The 22351-nt window shown below is 39.4% G+C and overlaps 1 protein-coding gene across 3 annotated transcripts in view; it reads left to right on the top strand.

The window, feature by feature from the left end:
• Window positions 1-22193, top strand: part of sytl5 (synaptotagmin-like 5) — a 189623-nt gene extending 167430 nt beyond the window's left edge. For all 3 annotated transcript variants that reach the window (XM_048603213.1, XM_048603211.1, XM_048603212.1), the window contains exons 11-17: window positions 1743-1921; window positions 2081-2183; window positions 10664-10825; window positions 12726-12834; window positions 14372-14507; window positions 15243-15451; window positions 19847-22193. In XM_048603213.1, the coding sequence (XP_048459170.1) occupies window positions 1743-1921; window positions 2081-2183; window positions 10664-10825; window positions 12726-12834; window positions 14372-14507; window positions 15243-15451; window positions 19847-19989 (1041 nt within the window). In that variant the 3' untranslated portion in view covers window positions 19990-22193. The remainder of the gene's footprint in view (window positions 1-1742; window positions 1922-2080; window positions 2184-10663; window positions 10826-12725; window positions 12835-14371; window positions 14508-15242; window positions 15452-19846) is intronic.
• Window positions 22194-22351: the final 158 nt, after the last annotated feature.

The raw sequence follows: 22351 nt of genomic DNA, 5'->3' as shown, positions 1-22351 counted from the left end.
ACGAGGGGAATTACAGATTCACAAAGAGAGGAGTCTTCAGCAAGAGTAGAGGACGATTCTCAACAGGTCCCCACTTCCTGATGCTGGGTTCCTTGAGCAGGTACAGACTGCCTTTAAATGATGGGACCACATTTAAATGCTCAATTACCACCATGTACTTATACAGGCAGGGCAATAAATTCTGCTTGTTGATTGTTGGGTCTACTAAGGGACTAAGGTCCCTTTTCAATCCACTTAATTAGTTCACCAGCATCCGTATGTTGCTTATTTCATATCCTCCATGCAGTACTTCATTCTTGGTTGTGTTAAATCTGAAGTTTATTCACCAGACTAATTTTACCCAGTTACTCTAATTTCTGAGTTACAGTCTTCATTTCCACTGTCCATGTGTTATTCACACATTTGATCACTTTGCTTTGCATTTCTTAATCAAGTTTATTGTGTAAATAAAGTAGATGTCACAGTGACAAACCTGGTACCCGTACCACTGAATGCTACCTGCTGCAGTCATGGCCATCGGAACCCAGATGCCTTGTGTAGATTCGCTGCCACTAATCCTACTAATTGGCATTAGTTTAAGTTATTGATACCAAATGAGGAAAGCTACTCTCTCAAAGTCATCAGCAGAAGGGAGCCTTAGTCTTTATAAACAGACTAAAGGAGTTTATTACCTAGTACTTAATAGCTATTTGCATTACACTGAAAAATTACTTGAGTCCTTAGTAAGAATTGAATCTATACTCAAGACTAAGTGCACATTACTGTTAGCTACAAAGATTGAACTGGAACCAAACTTGAACACTATTTAGCTCCTCCCAGGAACAATCATTTATATTCTAATTGCAAGAGCCTCTCATATTAGTTAACAACTTCAGGTATTAACTGTGTTATACAACATAGCCCAGGGGGACCCCCATCTGTACACATGTCTACATTCCATGATCACCTGCACTCACCCTCTTCCACACCCCACCAATACCACCACCTCCATCCTAGCTTAAAACCTCTAACAGATGTTTGTTACATTCTATTAAACAGCTTCCAGAATTTGCACTGATTCCTCATGGACTTTAGGTTTGACTTGTCGTCTCTCTGGTGGAATGCTATCAAATGGTTCTTTTTAAGTTTAAGTACGCTATGTCATATCCAGCAAAATCTATCATTAAAAGTATAGCATAACTATACTTTACAGGTGGTAATTTTGTAATGGGAGTAACCTTTTGTGTTTACATTAATAAGCAAACTGGCTGGACTTGACTCATTCTTTTAGAAGCACAAATATATCTATATACTCCTGCTTCTGATTGAAGTGATTATCTCACTAAATCAAACTTACTTTGGGGTAGTTTCATAACTATTTCAGTGTTTAACCCAAAAAAACAGTCTGGTGGTGTGTAGCTCACTGTATTGAGAAATGCAACATTGGGGATGGATGAGTAAATGCATGTAAATATTTTCACCCCATTCATATGATCAACTTGTAAAAAAAAAAAATCTTTATTATTTACCAGTCCCAAGTTAGTTCTATCAATTGGGGTTCTCTCAATGGTGAAAGGCAAGAGTGAAACTGGAATTGTGGTCTGGCCTAGTTCAGTCGTTCAGTAAATAGTTATAGTAATAACACTTTCCTGATATTTCAGTTCGTCCTTGGTGTGTCTGAGCATTAGGTGAGAGGATGATAATCATAAATCCCTCACGTAATATCTGATCAATTTACACTGTTTATTTGTTTTACTTTGTAGACCAGTTTAAACAGTATGATAAGTGTTTACAGTGAAACAGGAGACTATGGCAATGTGAACATCAGTGGGGAAATCCTCCTTGCAATCAATTATAGCTACAAAAGCGGGGCATTAAATATTGTTGTGAAGAAATGTCGCAATTTAGCAATTGGAGATGAAAAGAAACAGAGAACTGATCCGTAAGTATTATTTCTTCCTTTTTGAAAAGATTGCTTCTGAGGTAATCACCAGAAGCAATGATCAAATAGCAGAGACAAACCCTAGTCACTAATTTGCTCAATTTCAAGTGTGTTTACATTCCAAATCAGAACCAATCAAATTCTTTATTTCACCAACAGCTATGTGAAGACTTACCTCCTCCCAGACAAATCTCGCCAGAGCAAGCGCAAGACTAAGCTCAGATCAAACACAACAAATCCAGTGTACAATGAAACATTGAAGGTTTGTCAATCTGCTCCTTTTGTGAATTGTCAAATCAACAACTAGCTCCATTAGGAACAAAAACAGAAGTTGGTGGAAAAGCTCAACAGGTCTGGCAGCATCTGTGGAGGGAAAATCAGAGTTAACATTTCAGGTCTGGTGACCCTTCCTCAGAACTGATGGTAGCTAGGAAAATGTCGGTTTATAAGCAGAAAATAGGGAGGGGGATGTGATATGGAGTAAACGATAGGATAGGAAGCTGTTCAGTTTTTCAGTGTAATTCAGCACACATTATTTGGACACTCATTGGTGCTTATTTGTCTCACCTCTGACTATCTACATCAGTGTATACCCTTATTTATTTACTAGGTGTATTCAAATGTCATTTATATGCCTAATATGGTGGACAGAATGTGCTTGTTAAATTCATATGGCAAGCGTGTCTTTCACCATACTAGGAGAATGTTAAAGTGGAGACATTCAGGATTCGTCCCTGAAACACACTCCAGAATCCTTTGCTCATCAAATGGTGGAGCAGGGTTGAGGAGTCTTTTATTTTATTCTCTCGTGGGGCATAGGCATTGCTGGCTGGGCCAGCATTTAGTGCCTGTTGCTCTTGAGCTGCCTTCTTGAACTACTGCAGTCCATGTGCTGTAGGTTGACCTGCAGCGCCCTTAGGGAGGGGATTCCAGGATTTTGACCTAGTGACAGTGAAGGAACAGTAATATATAATATATTTTCAAGACAGGATTATGAGTGGATTGAAAGCGGAACTTGCAGATGGTAGTTTTGCTAAAGGTCTACATCTACTCTTAATTCAAATGAATGTGTACACATTTATAACTGATGTTTATCTAGTTTGAATGCTGTTGCTGTATTAAAAAGAATTCTTGAAACTCTGATTGTATCAAAGCAGATCTCTGTCATTTAATCACATGATAGAGGTTTACCTAATGGTCAGAGAACTAACTTGGACACGAGCATTTTATTTGCAGTGAATAGTTGAGGGACAGCTAAAAGTAAAGTACATAAAATAACATGTTTTGTGAGGTGTCTTTGTTTTAGTAAGCTTTTAAAGTGAAGTTCAGAAATCCAAATTTGAGAGCACAAGATTAACAGAGCTTGGATAACTCTGGAAACTGATGCCCTCAATTGGCTGGACAGCTGGTTTGTGATGCAGAGTCATGCCAACAGTGTGGAGTCAATTCCTGCACCAGCTGAGGTTACTATGACACGCGCTTCCTCTCTCCTTACCCGAGGCATGGTGACCCTCAGGTCAAACCACCACCAATCATCTCTATCTGATGAGATTGCAGGCATATGGCCCTCTGGGATATTGTAACTTTACCTTTAACATCCTATAAAGTCGGAAATTTGGGAAGTTAGAATAAAAATAATATCATTGTAAGTAAATATTAGATGCATCAACAATGGCTATATAGTGTAAAGCCTCACTTTAGTACTTGAGAACTTTGAGCCATAGTTTCAGAGAAGTGGCAAGATTGCTTTGCCTCTTTTCACAGGTACGAAAGACCTCCACACTTCTGCCAGGAGATTCCGATCAGAAATGTGGCGTGTATCTTAATTGCAACTGTGCCCTCATAATGCAGGATAGTCAGGAGAAGGCATTTCATGGCACTTGATACAATCTGCAATTGAAATATCCAGCAGCCCAGACAGCCCCTTGAAGGTGGGAGTCACAGGTAGGCAGGGTAGTGAAGAACATAGAACATAGAACAGTACAGCACGGTACAGGCCCTTCGGCCCACGATGTTGTGCCGATCTTTTACCCTAAACCTAAGGTCTATCTAACCTCCACCGCTACCTTATACTATCATCCATATGCCTATCTAATAGCCGCTTAAATGCCCCTAATGAGGTTGACTCCACTACCCTCTCCGGCAATGCATTCCACGCCCCTACCACAATCTGAGTAAAGAACCTACCTCTGACGTCTCCCCGATATCTACCTCCTTTCACTTTAAAACTATGTCCTCTCGTAAAAGCTACCTCCACCCTAGGGAAAAGTCTCTGGCTGTCTACTCTATCTATAACTCTGATCATTTTGTACACCTCTATCAAGTCACCTCTCATCCTTCGTTGTTCTAAAGAGAAAAGCCCTAGCTCTCTCAATCTTTCCTCGTAAGACCTTCCCTCCATTCCAGGCAACATCCTGCTAAATCTCCTCTGCACCTTTTCTAATGCTTCCTGTAATGAGGTGACCAGAACTGGACACAATACTCCAGATGTGGCCGAACCAGGCTTTTGTATAAGGCGCTTGGTTCACACCTTTATTGGTCAGAGCATTGAATTAGGAGTACAGGACATTGGTTAGGCCATTTTTGGAATACTGCGTTAAGTTCTGGTCTCCCTGTTATAGCAAAGACGTTGTTAAACTTGGAAAGGGTGCAGAAAAGATTTAAAAGGATGTTGCTGGGGTTTGAAGGTTTGAGCTATTGCAAGAGGCTGAATAGGGACCTTATAGAGGTTTATAAAATCATGAGGGTCATGGATAGGGGGTAGGGTGAATAGCTAAAGTCTTTTTCCCCAGGGTAGGGGAGTCCAAAACCAGAGGGCATAGGTTTAAGGTGAGAGGGGAAAGATTTAAAAGGAACCTTTTCACGCTGAGTGTGGTGCGTATACGGAATAAGCTGCCAGAGGAAGTGGTAGAGGCTGGTACAATGATAACATTTAAAAGGCATATGGATGGGTTTATGAATAGGAAGGGTTTAGAGGGACATGCGCCAAATGCTGGCAATGGGACTGGATTAGTTTAGGATATCTGGTCGGCATGGATAAGTTGGACCGAAAGGTCTGCTTCCGTGCTGTACAGCTCCTGCGACGCAGTCAACATGTAAGATAGTGTGCATTTAGGGTGCAAGATGAGTAGAAAAAGAAAATGGCAGGATGTCAGATGGGTAGGGAGCCACGTGGGCGCTGTTCTCAGGCCGAGACTAGGAAAGATGGCACATAAGCAGTTGAGTGATAAGGTAGGTCAAGGCAGGCCAGAGGTATGTGATCTGGTATGGAGAAGGGAATTGTCATATCTGGCTGGGAGGGGTATGTCTCAGACCCCACAGAAGGAATGTTAGAATCTGGAGGGAGCTAGGAACAGTATTATACCTGGGGTGGGTTAAATGGAGCTGTCGAGCCCTGTTGGGAAGGGGATGCTGAATCCTGGGGTGCGAGATGACATTGCAGTGGAGCGGGGGGGTTGGAGGTATATCCGGCCATGGGGCAGGGCATGTCAGGTCCCTGGGCTATGTCCTGTTCAGAGACTAGGTAGGCATGTGCCAGGTCCCCAGGAGAAGATGATAATGTCATATTCCAAGGATACTGGAGAGGAAGGGGCCCACAGCTCCATCTGCAATTGCATTTCATCTATTACTTATTATCATGCTGCTGGTGACATAATCCCAATGCTTGAACTATGAAGGTTTAACTGATACATTTCCGGATATCACATTCCAAACACACTACATACAAGAAATAAGTTGCAGTTTTGACCACATTATTATCAGAATGGTTTCATTTATGGGGAGTTTTAGCCAAAAGGTTAGGTGAGAGAGGCCAGAGTGTTTGAAGCAAAGAGGATTAAGGGAGACCTTATAAAGCTATCCAAGATTAAGACAGACTTGGATAAGGTAAACAAGGAAATACTGTTGCCTTTAGCTGATGGTACAAGAAATAGGAAGCACAGATTTAAAGTTTTGGGCAAGAGAGATGCAGGGGTAATGAGAAGTTTTTTTTTTTAAGTGCAGTGGATAGTACTGATCCGAAACTTGCTACCCACAAGGGTGGTAGAGGCAGACATAAAATTGGTGAGTTCTTGAATGAAATTTAATTTGGAGAGTTATAGGGATAGAGCAGGGGAAACGGGACGACTGATTTCTCCATAAAGAAAGAGCCAGTAAGATTGCAGAAGGCCAATTGACATCCTTCTTTACCATAAATGATTCTGTGATTTGATGTCCAAGGCCGATAACAGCACAGTTTAGAGCTAATGCCAAGATAGGAGGGGCAATTTGAAGTAAATAAAATAACAGGACTCAAAGAATTTTCTTTCACCTCCACACATTTCATTATAAGTTGCTACAAATCCATATCAAATAACCCTCGGGCAGTTGAAACAAAGTTGTTCTGAAATACATTTCTGAACATGCTCATGGCCTAGATATTAAAGATAAAGATAAAGGAATTTGGGTATCATGGCTTTGAGGTGGAACCTCCGCCATGATCAAGTTTAATGACAGAGCAGGTTGAGTACCACCTCCTGCTGCAATTTCCCATGTTAGCATCTGAAGTTAAAAGAAGGCCAAGGTTGGGAAAAAATTTGACGGTCCACAACATTGGGAAAGACAGACAAAAGGCACCTGAGGGGGTTAACAGCCTGCTAACAAAGCATTGCATGTGGATAGTGGTAAGGAAGTGTCTTGACTGGGGAAGATTCCATAGCAGAATTGGTATAAAAGGAGATTAGGAATAAGAAGGATCAGAAAATGCAGTTGGGAGTTGTTTATAGGCCCACTAACTGTAGTTATGCCACCAGCCGGAACATTCAATAAGTAGTAATTGGAACTTGTCATAAAAGCAATGTAAAAACAACATAATAATCTTCAAATAGACAACAAAATCATGTAGGCAAAGGTAGAATGGGAGATAAGAATGCTTAAATTTCAACTTCCTAGAAGAATACATTGTTATAATGAGGCAGAATTAATTTTTAGTTTCATAGCAAAAGGTTGTCTGGGGGGGGGCAAGGTGATCACAATACAAATCAATTTCATGTTAGTTTGAAAGCAATAGAAATGCACCCTGACATAAATGAGCCCCAAGCAAGAACCTTAAATTGAAGCAATGCCAATTGCATTTCCACAGGGAGCTGGATAAAGTAACTTGGATAAATCTGCCTTTACCAAAGAACATGTGTGTGTGCAGGTCATGGTGAAAGAGAAGGTAATTCAGCTACCTAAATTTGAATTCAATAAAATCTGGAATAGACAGTTGGCCTAATAATGACCATGAAACCACTATCTGGTTGAGTCCCGACCCGAAACATCAACTTCCCTGTTCCTCTGATGCTGCCTGGCCTGCTGTGTTCCTCCAGCTCCACACTGTGTTATATCTGGTTCACTAATGTCTTTAGGGAAGGAAATCTACCGTCCTTACCTGGTCAGGCCTCATGTTACTCCTAATTCAAAACAATGTGGTAGGCTCTTAACTGCCTCTAGGCAATTAAGGATGGGCAGTAAATGTTGGCTGAGCTGGTGATACCCACATCTCATGAATGAACAGTTTAAAACGCTTCCAAGCTTCATACCATCTACATGTTACTATTAGGTCATCATTTGGCCAACTATTCAAGGTTACATCGAATTCAAATTTCAGCATCTGGCATGTGTGGGTCTGGAATCCATTTCCTCAAAACATTGGCCTGGGCTTCTGGATGGCTAGTCCAGTGACATTACCAATACAGCACCACTTAAAATAAACATTGGCCCCCAGAGACAGAATCAGAATAAATTATGGGGAATTTTCAAATAGCAGAGACAAATATTCCATGGCTGTCCTCACAGCAAAAGGCAACATTATACTGTATACCAGAGATAAAGAGTAATAAGGGAGAGGAACTGATTGTGACTAATGAAATGCTTCAGTAAACAGTGCTCATGCCTCAAGTATTTATAATCTATGTTAATGACCTAACTAAAGAGGCCTAGAGTAACGTGTCCTAGTTTGCTGATGATTCACAGCTAGTTAGGAACGTAGATATGATCAACCTGTTCTGACATGTTATGATATACCGCTCAAGAAATTGAGATCAGAACCTGGGCCTACTGGCTCAGAGCTAAGGACACTACCACTGCACCAGAAGAGCCTTAGGAATATAAGCTTCTAAAGACAACACGAAGAAGCTTTGAAGAGCTAAAGACAGATTGGATGAGAGGGCAACAAGGTGGCAGATAAACACAGGAGACTTGACTCTACTCACTTTGCTAATGAGAATAGGAAAACAATATTTTTTAAAAAGATGAGAAACATTTAAATGTTAATGTTCGGAGTGACTTGGGTCTCCAAGTCAACAGCAAGCAATTAGGAAGGCAAATGGATGTTGGCCTTTACTACAAGGGTTTGGGGTACAAAAATAAGGAAGTGTTATGATAATGGTATAGGTTTTTAGTCAGACCACACCAATAGTATGTGCAGTTTTGGTCTCCACGTGGTAAGGAAGTGTAATACTGGTCTGGGAAGTGTACAGAAAAGATTAACTGGATTGGTTCCTAGGATGAGAAGTATGATTTGAGATGAGAGACTAAGTGAATTGCCCCAGATACGCTAATTTAGAAGAAAGAGAGATGATCTTGTTAAAACATTAAAGACTTCAGAATCTTTTTAACAGGAAAGACGCTGAGCAGTTGTTTCCCATGGATGGGGAATCTAGAACACAAGCAGAGCCTCCAGACAAATGGCTAATAATTTACGACTAAAACGTGGATAAATTTCTTCATTCAGAAGGTTGAGAATCTTCTGAAATTCTCTAGCAAGAGGGTTGTGGATCCTCCATCATGGGCAGGGTGAATTAAGGCAGATCAGTCATGATCATTTTGATTTGCAGAACATGTTGAGAAGGTCTTATGGTCAACTCCTGTCCCTATTTCTTCTGTTCCTATGAAACTTCGTATCACAGATCGATTGCCCGATGGCCTGACTTCAGTTCCACTGATTATAGTTGAATATGAAAACTAGATGCTTATCATGTCACCAGCTGTATGCCAAAACAAGAGTCAAAATCTGCCCATTGTAGAGTGTAGGGACATGTTCAAGTTGTAAGATCTGATTGATGAAGTGAGTGAGTTGCTTAAAAAGGCGAGTGCAGCTCAAATTAGAGAGGGGATTTGTGGATTTATTTGAGGAATACGAGTTAAAAGTCAGAAGACATTGTGATTCTAGTACTTTTTGATCTGGGACATACATCATGCATGAAAATTTCAAATGCAAAATTGCAAGGTAATGCATAAGTTTGTACATTTCTTACATTGGAGATTTTTGTTTTAATGTGGGTCTTACATATATATATTTCCTTTAGGATAACTAGATAGCTTCTTTTGCGTTGAATTATCTGGCTTAGCTGACTTGTGATTTTATATTTCTGTATAAATCATTGAAGTTGGCAGCTCAAGTTGAGAATGGTTAATAAAGGCCAGGATGCCAGATATGTTATCAATTGGGGCATAGAGGACAAAAACAAAGAAATGATGGTAAGCCTGTATAAACATCAGTTCAAGTTCAACTAGAGTTTACATCCAATTCTGAACACCGCAGTTTATTAAGCCACTAAACAGGGGGCGCACACAATTTTTAAAAAATAAACCATTTATGGGATGTGGGCGTCACTGTTTGGGCAGCATTTATTGCCCATCCCCAATTGCCCAGAGGGCAGTTAAGAGTCAACTATATTGCTGTGGGTCTGGAGTCACATGTAGGCCAGACCAGGTAAGGATGGCAGTTTCCTTCCCTTAAAGGACATTAGTGAACCAGATGGGTTTTTCCCAATGATCGACAATGGATTCATGGTCATCATTAGACTCTTAGTGCAATTTGTTGGAATTATCTGCCATGGCAGGATTTGAACCTGGGTCCCCAGAACATTCCCTGGGTCTCTGGATTAAGGGTCCGGTGATAACACCACTAAGCCATTGACAATACTTCCAGTAATCAGAAACATCAGTTATGTAGACAGATTGGAGAAATTGAGGCTGGCCTCTTTGGAGTGGAGTGTTTTGAGGAGGAGATTTGATAGAAGGGATATGGATAGACAAAAAGAAACTGTTCCCTTTGTTAAAATGATTAAGAGCCAGCAGGCACAGATTTTAAAAGATAAATGGCAAAAGTAGTAAATAGTGACATGAGAAAAAACTTTTTACAGAAGTGAGTGGTTAGGACCTGGCATGAACTCCCTGAGAAGCAGGGTCCATTCAGGCATTCAAGACAGAGTTGTTTTATTAGGTGAAAAAGAAGAAGAATTTGCAGGGCTCTGAGGAGAGTGGGGCTAAGTGAATTGGTCCTCCTGAGAGTCAGCACAGAACAGAACTAGTTGAATGGACTTCTTCTGTGTTATAACTAATCCATAATACTATACAGAGAGAAAGCAGCATCAGTGATGAGGCTTCAAGATACATTTTTAGATAAATCTTTCAACATGATTCAGTTATGGATTATACTCATGTCTAAGATTATAATTTTTTGGACTATATGGCCATTAAGGGCTAATTGGAGAGATATTTAAATTGGGTGAGAAAATGGATTGGAGGTTGTGGATTTATCATGATCTTGCTGAATGGAGGAACAGGCTTAAGGGACCCTTTGACCTAGTCCTGCTCCCATGCCTAATGTTAAGGGCTATTAATTGAGAGCATGTCTTTGGCAGTACATTATGCAAACAAATGCATCAAGTTGGCTTTTGTCTGTAAATTATGTCACTTTTGTCATTATTCTTGCAGTACGTCATTAGTCACTCACAATTGGAGACACGAACTCTCCAGCTGTCAGTCTGGCACTATGACAGATTTGGACGCAACAGTTTCCTGGGTGAAGTGGAGATACCATTTGATTCCTGGGATTTGGAAAATCATGTTGAGGACTGGTTTCCACTGCAGCCAAAGGTAAGCTTTGAAATAGATGATTACATGAAAGAGTCACTGTTCCAAACAGTAAGAAAAATCAGGAGGAAGAAATCAGGCCCATAGGCAGGTTTCAGAAGTGAGTGGTCAGAGCTCTAGGATCTACTCACTCACTTGCCTTCACAGCCACGTTGATGCATTTTGTCAAGGTTCCCAGTATAGATTTTAATACCAATAAAGGTGATGCAGTTTGCTTTAAATTGTATAGGAATTCCTGTGGTGATCAATAGTGATTATCACTTGATGAATTCTTAAAGTGTTCAAATGCAGAAAATATCAAAGGACTTGTTGAGCATTATATTATTTTGAATAGCAATGTTGGTCCTTTTTCTTCACTTCTCTTCTCTAGGCAAATACAGTATTGGAATCCTCCAGTACCCCACCTACATAGATGATATTGAAGAATTCCAGTCTTAGCTGAATATCTGTGTAGTTGTTGCTCGATAGCATCAATGTACCATTAATTTGAAATGAAAACTGCATTTTTCTGTCTGCAAATATGTTCATGTTTATTAATTGAGTAAAACATGCTGCAGAAACAGAATATGTTCTACATGTATTTGGCCTGAGCACTCCACCTTTCCCTGATACCACTCTTCATAATTAGTAAATTTTCTATTATTTGCTTAATGCCATATAACTAAGCAGAAACAAATGATCACTGTTCTAAAACTAGCAGTCATGATTAACATTATTAAAATAATAGTTAATGCAAAGTAATAATTATGCATTGCTGATTGAAACATCTTGGCTGAGTTTGTGTTCCTTGAGATGAAGGATACTAATATGAGGAAATGGAACACAAATCATTTTGATCATAAAGTCAGTATTGTGCAAGCCAAATGTCACATTATTCTGCACACTAGACCTCTTCCCCCAGTACTGTGCCTTTGTTCCAACCTCAATGAGAAATGCTTATGGTGATTTAAATACAAATTAGAAGCAGTTTCATTATATGGAAGTAAACACTGCCCACGCTTCACCCAGAATTGAAAGTCACTACTTGGCTATTAAAAAATGTTGAACCATTGGGAGGTGGACAGTAAACAGCAGGGATTTCTTACAGTAGCATTGAATATGTGAGCAGCACATTGACAAGATGTATGGATCTTTTACCACCACCCTCCAGATCACAACATTGACACATGAAATGTTCAATCCAGGGAAGGGTATGTTGAGTTTACAGAACAATCAGTTTGTCATATCATAGTAAAATATTAAGCCATAGCTACGAGCTCATAACTACACTAATAGAGTCATACAGCATGGAAACAGACCCTTCGGTCCAACTTGTCCATGCTGACCAGATATCCTAAATTAATCTAGTCCCATTTGGCACATATCCCTCTGAACCCTTCCTATTCATAAACCCATTCAGATGCCTTTCAAATGTTGTAATTATACCTGCCTCCACTACGACCTCTGGCAGCTCATTCCATAGGTGCACCACCCTCTGCATGAAAATGTTGTCGCTTGGGTCCCTTTTAAATCTTTGCTCTCTCTCACCTTAAATCTGTGCTCTTTTGGAATCCCCCACCCTGGGGAAAAGAATATTTGGAGTCATCGGCAAACTTACCAACCCTACTTCCTATATTCACAGGCAAATCATTTATATAAACAATGTAAAACAGTGGACCCAGCACTGATACTTGCGGCATACCACTTAAGTGTTAAATTAAAACAGACTGACATCTAAACTATTGGGACATTCTGTTAGAGTGACCGATTAGTTTTCAGAATTAATGTCATTTTCATTAAAAAAAAGCATATGTCACAGAAATCCAAAATGTTAGACTGCTTCAACTGACACCACAAAATCAAATGATACAAGTGGATTTTAGTGTAATTCTTACAGATTTACTTGTCCTTTGCTTGCTCGTAGGTGGAGGCTCCTGTAGATAATGTTCTACAGTATAAAGGAGAATTGACAATTTCTTTGCGTTACGTCCCATTTGGTCAGACACTGACTGTTCCAAAAGAACATGGAAAAGGTGAGTGGGTTTATATATGCATTATAGTTGCTCTACGCAGAGTATTGAGTGTGATTGGCATCAGTGTATAAATTGAGAGTACGTAGAAACACTGAGGATACACAGATTATCAGAGCACTAAAGTTGTCTTTATATTTCCTGAGACCAACATAGAGTAATTCCTACACCACAGCCACTACTTGTATGTAAACTGAAGGCCCGTTTTCCATTCGATACATAGCTAGCTCCACGAAATCAGCTGTAACGAGAACTTGTGGTTAAGGCAAAGATTTTCTGCAATGCAAGAGTAGCTCATGCTACTGAACATAAGAAAAAACAAGTTTTAAATAAATTTGCAATGAAGTTATAAAGCGTTCACAACATAGCAGTAATGGTTGAGAAATCTATGAATAAGAGCAAGAACTTAAGGAATTGTTGTGGTTATATTCAAGGTTGATTCTGACCAAAAAGGAATAGAAACCACATCCGGGGCTAAAATAAACTGCTGGTTTTCAGAGTTTAAAAGGAATCTGATGGATGGTAGGTGGTTTGGATAACTGTAAAGACCAAGAAAAATGTTAAAAAGAAAATACAGGAGAAACATTGCATGTAAGAGTTGAGAAATGTTAAGTAAATAGTAAAAAAAAAAAAGTACAAATATACACAGAATAACTCGTAAAAATATTGAAAATTTTGTCAGGCCTGCTTTGCTTGAGTAGTGATTGGGATGGTGGATTTTGGGTCCCAGAGGGTGTAAGTGGTCTGGGGGAGATGCAAATAGGACATGTGAGCCAACTATGGGATCAGTTGAATAGTTACTTGGGAATCGGACTATGTAGTTAAACGTCTCAATTTTCTTGAATAGCTGTTTGCTGAATTTAATTGGAACCCTCCAAATTTGCCATTTAAAATGGAGACTGTAAGAGGGTTCCAGCCATAAATTGCAAAATAAAATCTCAATTTCCCAAACAAATCCGAACATGAATTCTGTGGGGTCCTCAGTGTGCAATTCCCATCTACACTGGAATAACAACCATCTGCCAATACAAATCTAAAACATACGCAAGATATTTTGTTAGACAGCCTCCACTGATAATTTATTACTGCTCTTCTCTATAATTTTATCTTTTAGCGCAAGAGGTGCAGACCAAGGTTGTACTTGCTTTTACCACTAGATAAGATAGCAAGATAGTCACAATATCACCAATCAAACCATTCTGGATGCTCAGACAGCCAGGGACTATTCATAAACATCGTCATGTAATCTCCAGACAGTTTGAAATTGTAGCAACAATATTTGCCCTACAGATGTTTATACTTTTCTCTGATGCTTATCATGTGACAACAGCTTTAGTAGTTCAAAGGTGCGAGTATCACAAACCTCTCACTTTTCTCTGATGGCCTGGAGTATATTCTGGTTTGCATAGAAATATATTCCGCAATCCAGAGCATTTCACAATAAATTATTACCACTGTTCCCAAACAGAATACTTTATTGCCACAGTGCTTATTTGGATAATAGCTTAAAAATAATTTGCACTTTTGTCATTCCACACAGCTAAAAGAAGTTTAATTCGAGGAAAGAAAGACTCTGCCCAGGTATCTAGTGGTGGAATACTGGAGGTGTTCATTAAGGAAGCCAAAAATTTAACTGCAGTAAAAACAGGAGGTGTTTCAGATACCTTTGTAAAAGGGTAAGTTCAGGAAACATAACATGTGATGACTTTAGGAGCATAACATCATTGGAGAATCTGTAACTAAAAATAAGGGCAAGACAGCATAGATTTAAAGTGATCTGCGAAAGAAGCAAGAAGTGAGGAAAAACTTTTTCACAGTAGGGTATGGAATGTACTGCCTGGAAATGTGGTGGCAGCAGGTCCAATTTAGGCATAAAAGTGGGCATTGGATGATTTTTTTTCACCCAAAGTGCAAGGGTATGTGGATAAAGCTCTAGGTATTAATGTGCATTTAAACAAGCAGGTACAGGCACAATGGGCTAAATGGATTCCTACTTCACCATAACACTTTAATGGTATCATTGCAGTAGGGAAAAGTAAGTAATTAGAGGAAACATTTTTGTAATAAATTAAGAAAAGTGGCCTGGCACATCCCAAATATTCAAAATTAACAATGGATCTTGAAAATACATTCAACCAATGCTAGATCATTACTAATTTGAATATTTTTACTGTGGTAATTTATGCAGTCTATGTTGCCTGTAATGCACCACTTATAACAATATTTTCTGATGATGGGAAGATGTACTAAGCTTATGTAGAAAGCTCCTGTCAGTACTATTGTATGGCATATCAGCTATTTTCTTATCAACGCAGTAGGGATAAGACCAGATGCAAGACGAATATGGAGGTTTTCTCTGTTCCTGAACTAAAATATTAACTTCTTCTTGCTTAATCATTTGTTTTAACCAGATACTTGCTTCCTGACAACAACAAAGCTTCTAAGCATAAAACACAGATCATAAAAAAGAGTGTAAACCCTCAGTGGAACCATACCTTCACCTACAGTGGTTTACACCCAAATGATCTACAAAACGTCTCCTTAGAATTAACGGTCTGGGACAAAGAATCTCTTTCCAGCAATGTTTTCCTAGGTGGTATCAGACTCGGCTATGGCAATGGTAATTAATTTTTTTTGTCTCCTGAGCCTTTCATTGATTTTTTTTCCTCAGAATAACCAACTTGCTGATGAACATGGAAAGTAGTTCAAGTAGAAAAGGTCAATCTTAACTCAGATTTGAATAATGTAGAAACAGTAGCTATGCCACATAGCTGCAAATGGTGTTGTATTAGATTTCTTTATGCAGGTTCTCATGAATATTTATGCAGAAACAAATTGTCACAAGCTTTATCTATTAATTTGGTAATTTGAGGAAACCACCTCTTACCTTCTTACACTCAGTTATACTTCCATGAATACTAACAGCTCTGCAGTACTTCAGTCAGGTAAATGATGAGATCTTTGGAAAACATGATAGTAAAACTTCTGTAAGAAATAGAAAATGCTTTTACAGTCGAGGCAAGAGACCATGAAAGATAGTTTGGGGAAAGATTCAAAAGTGCTTTGGCTGTAATGGCAGAACAGCTCCACCAAGTATTTTGACTCAATCTATGCTCCTGTTAGATGCTGCTTATGCTCCAGTTATGGTGTGCTTGTATTTCTTAAAATGACTAGAAATCCTAGATGCTGGCACAATAAAAGCTGCCTACATGGAAGTGGAAAAGCAGGTTGAATTTACATGAAAAATGTGAGAAATACATTAGTGTGCACAGTACACAATCTACTAGATACAATGCAGCAACTCGCTAAGACTTCTCAGAGAGCACTGTCCACATCCATGACCTCGACAACCTAGGTGGATAAAAGGTAGTCAATTCATGGAAGCATCACTACTTCCAATCTGTAGACCATCCTGACTTGGAAATATATTACTATTTCTTCTTCATTACTGAGTTAAAATCCAGAAACTCCTTACCAAACAACACTGTGGAAGTACCACCACACTCATTGTCAAAGACAATTATGGATTGGCATTATTTGCTAGGCCTGCTAGAACTGACCACATCCCATAGATAAATTTAAACCTACAGTCATTACGTACTTGCTGGAATTTTTTAAATGTGTAGTTCAGAAAGAGAGATCTGGAAGAATTAGATCAGGTAATAGTTCTAAAGGGGTTAATGTTCATGTTACATTGGGTGGAACTGGGGTTTCTACTCTTGCTTTCAAGGGAAGCAGATGTATCTGAGTCATACAGCATGGAAACAGACCCTTCGGTCCAAATCATCTGTGCCAACCAGGTATCCTGAACTAAACTAGTCTCATTTGCCTGCATTTGGCCCATATCCCTCTAAACCTTTCCTATCCATGCACCTGTCCAAATGCCTTTTAAAATGTCGTAGATTTTAATAAGTACATTGACCAAATGTAATTGTGCTTATTGCTATCATGCAATAAACCTCCTTGTTATCTGAGAACAGCAACTCTTCTGTTGATACTCTATGATGGTGTAATCTCTACCATTGATCACTAGATAGGCCCAAGACAAAGCAAGATTGGTGGCTGCAAACTACTTCAAACATCCCTTTCCCTATACCACATACTGGGAGAGGTAGCAAATACTACAAAATGCCAGAAGTGGACATCTAGGAAAATGATACAAGCATCAGGCAAATTTATTAGAATGTGACTTTCTTCCAGAGAAGCTCGATCTTCTCCTACTGCAACTGGCCTGGAAAATGGTCAACAGATCATCTCTGATCTCAATCCGAGTTAAGACCCCAGCAGATCCCAGAGGAACCTGCGTCCGCATTTACATGATACTTGGATGGATATACTCAGGATCTGTGGGTATCTCTAAAATACGATTGAAGTATCACCAACAAACAAACAGAATTGTACAAAGTAATAGTTGGAAGTAATGGAGGTTGAGAACTCAAATGTACAAGTTAAATTCTGGAAGGAGAAAAATTAAATAGCAACATGGTTGCATTTCAAAAGTGTGAATAATATTGCTTATATTTCACTCAATTCAGAAACTTCTTTAGGCCAATGATGAAATATTCCCCTCTCTGATGTGACAATGAATAATGACAAGAAAGGTGGGTGAATCTGGAGAGAACAAAATCAGAATCTTGCCATTGAGAAAGATTTTCCCATGTATAGGAGTTTTCCTAAGAGATAAAATGGAAGAAATCATAGTGAATAGGTTTATTATATCAATTAATGGGGTTTAAGATGAGAGGAAGGAGGTTTAAAGGAGATGTGTAAGGTGAGTTTTTACACAGAGGGTGGTGAGTGCCCAAAATGCACTGCCAGGGGTGGTGATAGAGGAGATATGGTAGCAATGTTTAAAGAGGCATTTGGGCAGACCTGAACAGCCAGGGAATAGAGGAGTATGGATCATGTACAGGCAGATGTTATTATTTAGACTGGCGTCATGGTCACTGCAGACATGTGGGCCAAAGGGCCCATTCTTGTGCTGTACTGTTCCATATCCTATCTTCAGTAAAGGGTAATTTCAGAATCTTGTGATATTTTTGCATCTCATTTAAGCATAAACTCACCAAATTTTTACTCCACTTCCGATTCTCCTGTCCTTCACTGAGAAACCAGTCAGTGCAAATTCCCAATGTGTAAATCAGAATGGGAACTGGCAGGTACAGCTCACTGATGCTTGTCCTGGCCATAGTGCAGATGCTGCTTCACATGCTCAATAGCTGGCATCCTCATTTGCACTTCCTCCACGCAAGTCAGCATCAGTAAACCACAAGTCTCACTACATCGTGGCAGTTCCTGGGCCAACTCACACACCACTTTAGGCCTTCAACAATTTACCTCAGACCTCAGGGACACCCAGGACTTGCACGTTTCTGCCACGTCAGTGTATATGCAGCAACAGACATGCATCTACACAGGATGCTTTTGTGTTCAAATGACCAGATGCATCTTATGGTTCTTAGCTTGCTTTCTTAGAGCTCAAGGTCTATAGTGCTCAATTACAGGCTGCCAGCCTCTGTGGCTTGTGTTCCTTTTCAACACTGTGGGATTGGCAGGCAGTGCGTGATGGCAGGGAGTACTGAATAGTCAATCCATCAGTAAGATTGAGGTCCGCATGTTGCTATACAGCGCCATGCTATATCAGTGGCAGACCTAGTTAATGTACCAACAGTTTGTGGTAAACACACTGTTTCTGTTCCAAAGCAAATGGTTGTACATGGAAGTCAAAGGGAGCAGTAGATTAATCAGTTAGAAGATATTGCCACATTCAATTCCAGTCCAGGCATTTTACCACAATCACTAAGGCACCTGGTCCTACAGGATTCCAGGGATCTGTATCCTTGGAGTTCAGAGGTTGGACCACCGTCAGTCCTGTAGATCCAAGGATTACAGGTAGGTCATTCATGGTGCTGTTGAAACATCAATCCAAGCTGGGGCTGTTGTGCCTGCAAAAAAGACAAAAGGATTGAGTTTGGAAGTGGAAGGAAGAACAGTTAGATGCTGAGGTGTTCATATTGGATGAACTGGCAGTCCAGAGAGCAGAAAGCGTTCGTAGTTTGGGAGGATGAGGTATGGGAGATCCATTCAGTGCATCTGATATATTCAGTAGACAACATTGCAGATCCCGTGCCTTGGTGAGAGCATGTGCAGTGCCAGAGTTAGAGTCAGTGGTTTCCCTTTGCTACAAGGTAGCAGATAGGCGATGGTGGCACTTACCCTTACAGAGCATAGAATATCATTGAGCCTCTTCCTGCACTGCAAAGCATCCTGCTTCATTCCAGATACAGCACTGACAGGGGATGGAATTGTCTAGGCTGGTTCCGTTTGGTCTGGTGACAAGGCCTCCTATGAAAGTTGGCTGGAGAGATGATAGCCCTCCTCTACACCGCCCCATCCATGAACATCTCCTGGTCCCTGTCCATGAAGCAGATAGTAGCTATGCTTTGCCTTGGGCCATGTCTTCATTATTGAGGCTCAAGCACCACAGGGGTCTTCCCTGGCTTGTAGTGCCTGTAGTGGTACGGAGCTGGGCTAGATATATGGAATCAGTGGCATGAAAGCTGGAAGATCCCAGCAGTGCCAAGCATTTCCTCCTTTCCAGTCTCAAGACACCAAAGACACATTTGCATAATTAGTGAGGTGAGGAACAGAAGATTGTGTGAGAAAAGTTGCTCTGAGCTGTGGTGAACCAGGCCAAACACCCATCAATCTCACACAACCAAACTAACTGAAAACGGGAAAATTACAGCCGTGACTTGCAATCAAAAATCAGAGGCAACTCTCCATCTATAACATTACTAAATTATCTACTCCAGACTTTAGATTCCCTTCTTGGACAAAGTGGTCACTTAATGTCCTCACAATTAATTGTACAAAAATTCAGATTGTGCTTTTGTCAGAAATCAACAGGACCACTGTCTTATGAGGTAAAAATTTGCAAGGCTGTGTCAAGATGGAGCTACTACTGGTGTGGCACCTAAATATTTATATTGTCACATTTATTGTTTCTTAACAGGCCATAGCTATGGAAATGAAGTTGATTGGATGGATTCCCAAGGAGAGGAACAACACATTTGGCTGCAAATGATAGCAAACCCAGGTGTCTTTGTGGAGAGCACAATAATGCTGAGAGCCAGCATGGGAAAGCGCAAGTTTTAAGCCTGACAGACTAGAACAATACAATGTAAAATACTACACACTGTTGAACTACTGTATTTACTGAGGCTGCCATGGTTGAGATAATTCTGTGACTGAAGATTACCTTATTAAAAAAACCTGATTTCACATCTTAGTTTTTGTAAATACATTTCCTTGGGATTTTTAAGCAGTTCATTTTTGAAAAAAGAAAAGCACCTGATATCTAGTACACCATTGAGAAAAAAATTTTTCTAGTTGTTCAGCTGTGTCTGTCTCCATAGAATCAGGAATCCTCAGAGGTTTCACTGTTTTATTGAAAGGTAGAGGCTCTCCTCTCAAATACCACCAATAATTATCTTGTCCCTTCTGATGTTACTGAGTTAGCAATCTCAAATGCTGAAATCTTACTTGTGCAATAACTCCAGAAAGATCATAACTTATATAAGAAAAACAGGATGCAGAGGAAGTCTTTTCCCAACATCTGTAACAAACGTTTCTATTTTATGGCAGGTTCCATTCTTTCCATAGATTGGTCATTTCAAAACGTTCGTCTTTGTATGCTACAGATTATTTTTGCTGTGAGAGGGAGCAACGAAGCTTAAGGTCAATCCCAACAATAAATGAGAAAGCCCTACCTGAATCTTTGTCTCACTTTGTTCCTTGTTTATAATTACAGTGTCACGATTTTCTGTAAGCAAGGGCAGTATAAAGTGCCTCAGCGAAAATGAATTATTTGGTTAGGGTTAAAAGGAGGAAGTGTTGAAATTTAAAACTGGATAAAAATCAAAAAGTTGGAGAACTGCATTTCAATTAAATGATCTTAAATTCTAAAACATTTGAGAAAAAAATAAAACAGCAAAGCATAAATTACCCTCCCAAGAGTTAAGAAACCAACATTTGTTAATCAATGTAGAATGATGTACTTGCTTCATAGTCTGCAATGTAAAGTACATTATCTAATAATAAAACTTCAGAAAGTGTCTGGAGACTCTTTGTTTTAGTCATTGATCCTTGACTTTTTTGTAGAAAACCAAATTGTACCAAAATCAAATGAATTTACAAGTACTCCTTAACATTTCCTGTTGCTTTCAAAGCAGAGAGTCTGGATTCTCATCCAGTAATTATCCACTTGAGCCATGCAATTCTTTCTTGGAAATCTCCAAAGATTCTAAAGGTGCTACAGGTTACACAATTATAAATTAATTCAGCTGTAATTAGAGCAACAGTTTTTTATTTCAGGATGTTAGCTCATTGCTATGAATAGAATAGTTTCAGCCACTGTGAAGTAAAATATTGCTTTTTTAGTAGTAACCTTACCTATCAGCATATGATTTAAGTTGCCATAGTTCCACCCATTCAAGAGATGATATGGTGAGTTTAACTCAAGGCTCACCATGCCTCAGGTGAGGGGCAAGTTCAAGATCTGCATGGTAACTTCAGCCAGTGCAGGAATTGAAGCCACACATATGGCTTTACTCTACATTGCAAACTAGCTGTCCAGCCCCAACTGAGTTAAATGTCCACAGATAAGACAATAGAGAGGATTATGCAAGTTATCCCTGGTTATTGCTGAATCAGCCAATCTCAGTTGGAACTGCCATAAGTCTGCTATTTTTTGGCTTTAATGTTCAGAAATGGGAGTTGGAACTCCAGAATGAATACACTTGATTTGTGATAGCACACAAGGTCTTACCCTGAGTACATACGCGGGGATATCATTTTTGTTGAAATTCTCCAGTCTATTTCACAGCAGTCACAAATGAATGATATCCACCGAGTTTAATGTTTGGTCAGGGAACCATATTGGGAACCATTAACTTTGAGAAAGGGTAGCGAGAAAAAAAATACTCACGATAAAATATTCAACAACAGTGAGGGAGTATGGAGATTTTTGTAGTGATAGAGTTCTCCAGCACGGGTTTGCTGGGAATAAAGTGCAATTGAGTAATAATTAAGTTAAACGTTATTTTGTTTTGAATTGTCAAAGTGAAAGACATTGTATTGCATCTGTTACAAAACAGTGACTATATAATTGTTACCATTAAGGAGGAATGAATAACTCCAGATTTAAATATTTTTAAATAGATATTATACTTTATCTATTCCTGTAACAGATTATCCAGCTCTGTTTTAAACCTTGCAATTTCACAACATCATTTCTATATCTTTAAAAACAGCATTTGTAAAACAATTCCTTGTGACATAAAAGTCTTCATTGCTTCTAATATTTGCTTGAGAGTACTTGTCTTTATTTTGCTTTATTCTCTTATATATAAACTCTCAACAGCCAATATTCATTAACTACTAAACAATATGTTGTTTTAGGTCCCTGCAACATAGTGAAGAATATGAAGCATTGCCTCCAACACAAACATCTTTTGTG

Source organism: Rhincodon typus, chromosome 11 (assembly GCF_021869965.1).
Source record: "Rhincodon typus isolate 14 chromosome 11, sRhiTyp1.1, whole genome shotgun sequence".
Lineage (NCBI taxonomy): Eukaryota > Metazoa > Chordata > Chondrichthyes > Orectolobiformes > Rhincodontidae > Rhincodon > Rhincodon typus.
Note: the sequence above shows the minus strand (reverse complement) of the source record. Positions and strands in the feature narration are given on the sequence as shown.